Below are 7071 nucleotides of genomic sequence, written 5' to 3'. Positions count from 1 at the left end.
TTATATTCCTTATTATTGTTTCTACATTTACCAATAATAATCACCAAATCCCACATGTTTCTTTACTGTAAATGTTTATAGTATAACATGCACTGAAGCTTTTTATTTTTTAGATTTTTTAATTATAGATATTTCCATGTCAAAGAACACAAATCCAGTCATGGACACGTTGCAGTAATGAAAATTTTCCCCTTAAATATGGAAAAAATTTAAGTAAATAAATTGGTTTGTATGATTTGAAATCATGTGCAAAATAGTACATGACGAGATGTTTGTAACTGTATGCTTCTTATTTTGACACTGACTCTTACTTTGCATTTACTTTTTAGCAAAATTTTTAATGTTAAAGTCTAATTTCGCGAGAATCACCCAAATGTCCTGCATTATTGTGTTATTCTGATGCTTTGCTGCCCCCTGGGGATATTTATCGAACCATTTTTTACAAAAATATGAAACTGACATAAATGTAATGACATTTTATTTGATCAGAATATGTTACATATAAAGGCTGCGATGAGTGAAATATGAACCCACAAATAAATACAAGAAATGTTATTAGAGTAAGAAGGATACGGTTAAGACGAACGCAGGAGGAAACAGACAGCATATTTGTCCAACACGAGTTTCCTAATAGACTGACCGGTGCCTTGCAAATCAACAGAGAAAACAGAGGTCTATGTACAAAACCCTACAGCCAATCACAACACAGCAGCTATCCAACAGCAATTCGGGATCTTACTCTCGTTTGTGTGACCAATAGACAAAGAGGATACAGCAACAAATTGAATACCTTTATACTTGTTATTTACAAAAGAAATCATATTTCTTTCTGAACTTGACTGAGCCTTTATTTATAAAACATATGTAAATGTGAATTCTGTATCCTTGAATAAGTTCTTCAAACTACATATTGCACATATGAAACATGAAGGGGTTAGAGTCAAGGGGCTCACTATAAAAAAATACGAAATGTTACCAGTTTATCTTTTATAGAAAAAAAAAACGTTTTTCCAGATTAATATTAAAGGTCTATAAAAACAATGGTTTGTTTAAAGTCCTAGCTGAAAGGTTATTCTTGTTTCTATGCAGAACTGCTAATGTCTCTTTTTAAGATAAAACAAAACAGACTGTTATCTCTTATACTGTACGCATTGTTTCGACCGCCTTCCAGTTAAAAGGACATTAATACTTATTTATCTCAAAATACAATTTAATACTGTGTGTTTTCTGGTGTACACTGAGGTCTTGGTAAAGCTAAACAAAACAGTACCAAATTGCTGCAACACCTAACACGCTCCGCACCCTCTACGAACAAGACGATGACCGAAGATTCAGGTTTCAAGGCGCACGGGCACGATCAAAACACTTACATCACCATCTTATTCCCACAACCATCCAGCAGGGTGCACCACTGAATCGTTCAAAAACAATTTGTCCTCGCACAGTAAATGATCCCTCTTCAAGGTGCTCGACGTGACGCTGTGCATCAAATGTGATTGTAGATGCACCCAATCCATTTGATTTATACTCAACTGTGTTATGACTCCAGCGGTGCCCATCTGAGAGTTAATACGGATGGTTTGCGTAGCTTTATGAGAAATCTGTGGTTGAACTGGGTCTCTTTTGGTTGGTTAGTTCCATGTAAATGTCGGAGCGGAGGAATCGAGGGTACGAGTCTCTTTCCATTAGTCCAAAGATTCTGCTCTGAGCCAGGTCAAAGCAGTCTGGACAGACGTTCTCCATGTTCTCCTTGATGTGCTCTCGGGTGTACGAGTCCAGATTTACCTTGAAAACAAAACAAAGTTTTTCTTAGGAAACTATATACAGTGGTTATACTGTATTGATTTTAAGCTTTGACATGACCTTACTCAGTCAATATTAAAGATACCAAGGTAGGGCTGAACAATAGGGCCAAATACATTCTACATTTCGGTCAATACGGTATAAATCTAGGAGCGGTATGAATGATAAACTGCCCACAACAAATGTCTGTACCTACAAACATCTGAACAAATGAATTTGCCAAGTCTAAAAAGCCTCCTCCTATAAAACAATATAATATTTAAAAATAAATAAAAAGGGTATAAATTAAATAGTTGTTCATCTTTAAAATTAAATGTAAACTCACTGTCAAGACTTTAAAGCTCACCTTAAATATTAATAAGATGCGCCTGCACGTCAGTCAGTGATAAATGCTGTAATGCATTGGTCTCAATCTAATGGATTTCTTTAGTCACAATATTGACTTTCACAGTTCCATAGTTTTGATATTTGCTTTTATGTGGAAAAATATTAAAGTGAAAGTGACCCTAAAACTTTTGAATGGTAGTAAACTATTTAATGTTACATAAGAAAGTTGGACAGAAAATTGCATAAGAATATAATAGATTCTATGTGTCGCGCTGGCTCGTCACACAGCCGGAGGAAGAAGAAAAGTTGTGGTTTAAAAGTGCATATTTTTTATTTTTCTTGCCAAAAATGACAATCGTTTCGCTAGATAAGACCCTTATGCCTCGTTTTGGATTAGAGTCCTTTAAAGCTGCAATTTAAAACTGCATTAAAACTGTTAAAACACATTATAAGTGTTGGGGTCCATTGAAGTCCATTAAAATGAGAAAAATCCTGGAATGTTTTCCTCAAAAAAATATAATTTCTTCTCGACTGAACAAAGAAAGACATCAACATTTCGGATGACAAGGTGAGTAAGTTATCTGGATTTTTTTTTAAGAAAATTGACTAATCCTTTAATATATTCTCTGTCAACGAATGTATACTTGCCCTAAAATGTGTCAATAAAAATGAAAAAATTCTTCAAATAGCTAAAACCTTAAGCAGTTCACCTTTAATCATTGGCTCAAAAATGGAACCAGCTTAGCAATCTAAACCAGCTTAAAAAGTGACCAAAACACATCTAGACCAGCTTAAAAAGTAACCAAAACACAGCTACACCAGCTTAAAAAGTGACAAAACACAATAAGACCAGCTTAAAAAGTGACCAAAACACAACTAGACCAGCTTAAAAAGTGACAAAGCACAATTAGACCAGCTTAAAAAGTGACCAAAACACATCTAGACCAGCTTAAAAAGTGACCAAAACACAGCTAAACCAGCTTAAAAAGTGACCAAAACACATCTAGACCAGCTTAAAAAGTGACCAAAACACATCTAGACCAGCTTAAAAAGTGACCAAAACACAGCTAAACCAGCTTAAAAAGTGACCAAAACACATCTAGACCAGTTTAAAAAGTGACCAAAACACAACTAGACCAGCTTAAAAAGTGACCAAAACAGATCTAGACCAGCTCAAAAAGTGACCAAAACACAGCTAAACCAGCTTAAAAAGTGACCAAAACACATCTAGACCAGCTTAAAAAGGGATCAAACCACAACTAGACCAGCTTAAAAGTGACCAAAACACATCTAGACCAGCTCAAAAAGTGACCAAAACACAGCTAAACCAGCTTAAAAAGTGACCAAAACACATCTAGACCAGCTTAAAAAGGGACCAAAACACAACTAGACCAGCTTAAAAAGTGACCAAAACACAACTAGACCAGCTTAAAAAGTGACCAAAACACATCTAGACCATCTTAAAAAGTGACCAAAACACATCTAGACCATCTTAAAAAGTGACCAAAACACAACTAGACCAGCTTAAAAAGTGACCAAAACACATCTAGACCAGCTTAAAAAGTGACCAAAACACAACTAGACCAGCTTAAAAAGTGACCAAAACACATCTAGACCAATTTAAAAAGTGACCAAAACACATCTAGACCAGCTTAAAAAGTGACCAAAACACAACTAGACCAGCTTAAAAAGTGACCAAAACACAACTAGACCAGCTTAAAAAGTGACCAAAACACAGCTAAACCAGCTTAAAAAGTGACCAAAACACAACTAGACCAGCTTAAAAAGTGACAAAGCACAATTAGACCAGCTTAAAAAGTGACCAAAACACATCTAGACCATCTTAAAAAGTGACCAAAACACAGCTAAACCAGCTTAAAAAGTGACCAAAACACAACTAGACCAGCTTAAAAAGTGACCAAAACACATCTAGACCAACTCAAAAAGTCACCAAAACACAACTAGACCAGCAAAACCAAGCTGGAAGACCAGCTAAAACCGGCTCACCAGCTTATGCTGTTTTTTTTCAGTAGGGATTACAAAAATATACAATACAATATACAGCACAATATTTGGCAGACTATTTGAAAATCTGGAATCTGAGGGTGCAAAAAATATATATATTAAAAAATTGCCTTTAAAGTTGTCCAGATGAAATCCTTAGCAACGAATATTACTAATGATAAATACATTTTTGTTATATTTATGGTAGGAAATTTACAACATATTTTAATGGAACATCATCTTTATTAATATCCTCGTGATTTTTGACATAAAAATGTGATAATTTTGACCCATACAATGTATTGTTGGCTATTGCTACAAATATACCCGTGCAACTTATGACTGGTTTTGTGGTCCAGGGTCACAATTAAGTGTTGAACCATCTTGAATAATAGTAAATAATATTCTGCAAAAACCTTGACCAAGGACAGCTAAACATCATCTCTTAAATAGTAACTAAACCCTAAACCAACTGACTTGTTTACATTTACATAAAAACTTTCCTAATCTGTAATTGTGAAGCTCTTTTATTGCTCACCTCTTTACAAGACTGTATAGAGATGTACTCTGTAAATATCTTCTTTGCTCTGGATGCCATTTTGGACAGCGATTTGATTTTCCTGAAGTCCTCACACGCCAGCCAGAAATCCAGATTCTCTTCACTAAACTCTGTTTGCAGGAAACAACGGAAAACCGCCAGTCCATCTAAAGAATAGAGAAGAAAATGACTTGAAACGCTAAGTCTGAATTTGGGCTAAATTCGGATTAAAAATTCAGTGTGAATGCGAGTGCATGTGGATAAGGAGATAAATCTTACATTTGTTCGACAGCAGTACGTCGAGTGAATCTGCCCATTTGAGAACTTCCTCTGGAGTCGGTCTATGAATGAAAGCAGACACAGTGTGGTCAACAAAATCATGAGTCACACTAATGAGCCATTCACTTCAAACATAATTATAGGCCATCGACTGAAAACGTTCGTTGTTTGTTGCTTATAAATACATTTTCACATGAAAAGGAAGTATCAGCAGAACCTTTAATTCAATTATTAAGCTTCAGCTTATGTAATAAAACATCATCATCTTCATTAGTGGAGCTTGCTAAAGCAAACACTGTTACTCACAATTACGCACTTCATCTGGTATTACTATTTTTAATGACTGATAAGATTTTATTGGGAAAAGATAAACAGACATGCTTTAGATTAACTGCACATTAAAAGAGAGACCTAAGCCATATCGAAGGACAAGAATATTAGAGGCTCTTGGTCAGTATGCCTGCACGACATAAAAAAATCATTCAGTTATTGCAAACCATTTGCAATATTTCGGTCATTTCGATATTATCTTTCCAGAGCTTACTAGAAACATACAAAGTGCCAAATATCCAATAAGAACGACTTACTGTAGCAACCACCTCTCAATGCCATGGCAACGACATTTGCATAGGCTAGTACCACTCAGAATTTCTTCAGAACATGTATGTTTGATTCAGTACGAGTGGCCTGGGGTCAGTTCAGGTAAAAGAGGAAACGATCACGTGAACTCACCTCTCTGACTTGAGGACCTTCTCAAGCTTGCTGGCTGAATTGCCTCCATGTCTGTCGTTGGTCTTCTTCCGCAGGAAAGTCAGTCGATTCTTCATGTCTTTGGCCCTGTGTGAGGAAGACAGACGTTCATTTGTGCACTCAAGTGTGATGGGAAGAGATTACCAATAAGAGCAATAAATAAGAAAGTAGTTTGACTTACAGGTTCTTGGATTTCTTCTTTTTCTGACCAATTTTTCCAGTGTCACATTTACAGTTTGGCTTCCCACAAACCTGTGGGAGATTATGTTGATAGGTTAAAGGTCCACTGTGTAGATTTTTAGAGGCATCTAGAGGTGAGATTGTAAATTGCAGTCCACCCTCCCTTTCGAAACGCATAGAGAAGCAACAGTAGCCGCCACAGAACAAACACGTCATCGTCTGAGACGATGTTGTAAGCATGTTTACTTTTCTTTAACTCTTTCCCCGCCATTGACAAGTTAACTCGTGAATTAAGAGAAAACGCTTCCCTGCCAATGACGAGTATTTCCAGCTTTCCGCAATAAAGCTATTATCCACCAGGCGCTCTTCCGCAACCTATAAAACCCATAAGTATCGCTAGGACAAACAGCTGTATGTCCATGCAAGTTTTGAGGATCGCTCTGCATCTGATCTCCATCAAAAGTCCTCAACAAAAACGGAATCATCTCAGCCTTCTGCCCAAAATTCTGTGTTTTTGAAGAAACCTACCCATATTTGAGAGGTGATAAAAAGAAAACAAATGAAGGTAGGATGAAACTTTTTGTTGTTGTTGTTTGAAAGCAACGGGTCTGTTCTTTCATTTGATATATTGTATTTTTGTATATTTTAAGGAGAATTTTTTTTTGGAAGACATTAAACTTTGCTGGCGCTGGCTGGCAACTTTTTTTAAAAACGCTGGCGGGGAAAGAGTTAAAACACTAATATAGTGCAACAATACAGTATTTTATGATAACAAATAATGGGGCATACACACCAAACATGAATTTAACGATTTGGGCATGTAGAATACATACAAAGTCAATGCAAAGACGCGAATAGACGCAAACTTGGGGTGGAGCATTGCAAATAACGCAAATTGGGTGGCAGGATTATGGCAAAAAAACACCCTGTTCGCCTCAAACGTGTCTTCGTGCTAGTTGAACATATTCAACTCGAGTGAAAAATTTGCATGACAGAAAGTTAAATCCCGCGAGTATATATAAACCCCCCAAGTTGTGTACAAATGTTATTTAGTTAGAAATATTTCCTGCTTCTGATTCTGGTCAATGTGCTTAAAAAAACGTACGTATTAATGCATTGCGTTTTTTGAAATCTGTATGAATTGGAGATATGTAGTTAGTTATAGGACTATATTATTGTTTTAAAAAAAA

General features: G+C 36.0%; 1 protein-coding gene across 4 annotated transcripts in view; it reads right to left on the bottom strand.

The window, feature by feature from the left end:
* Window positions 1-461: 461 nt before the first annotated feature.
* The window catches only part of rgs3b (regulator of G protein signaling 3b), a 65135-nt gene continuing 58525 nt past the window's right edge, over window positions 462-7071 (bottom strand). For all 4 annotated transcript variants that reach the window (XM_055200618.2, XM_055200619.2, XM_055200620.2 and 1 more), the window contains 5 exons: window positions 5883-5953; window positions 5684-5788; window positions 4952-5013; window positions 4673-4839; window positions 462-1785 (listed from right to left, as the gene is read on the bottom strand). In XM_055200618.2, the coding sequence (XP_055056593.2) occupies window positions 1591-1785; window positions 4673-4839; window positions 4952-5013; window positions 5684-5788; window positions 5883-5953 (600 nt within the window). In that variant the 3' untranslated portion in view covers window positions 462-1590. The remainder of the gene's footprint in view (window positions 1786-4672; window positions 4840-4951; window positions 5014-5683; window positions 5789-5882; window positions 5954-7071) is intronic.

Source organism: Misgurnus anguillicaudatus, chromosome 22, assembly GCF_027580225.2.
Source record: "Misgurnus anguillicaudatus chromosome 22, ASM2758022v2, whole genome shotgun sequence".
NCBI lineage: Eukaryota > Metazoa > Chordata > Actinopteri > Cypriniformes > Cobitidae > Misgurnus > Misgurnus anguillicaudatus.
The sequence above is the reverse complement of the archived record's forward strand: the minus strand, read 5'-3'. Positions and strand labels throughout refer to the sequence as shown.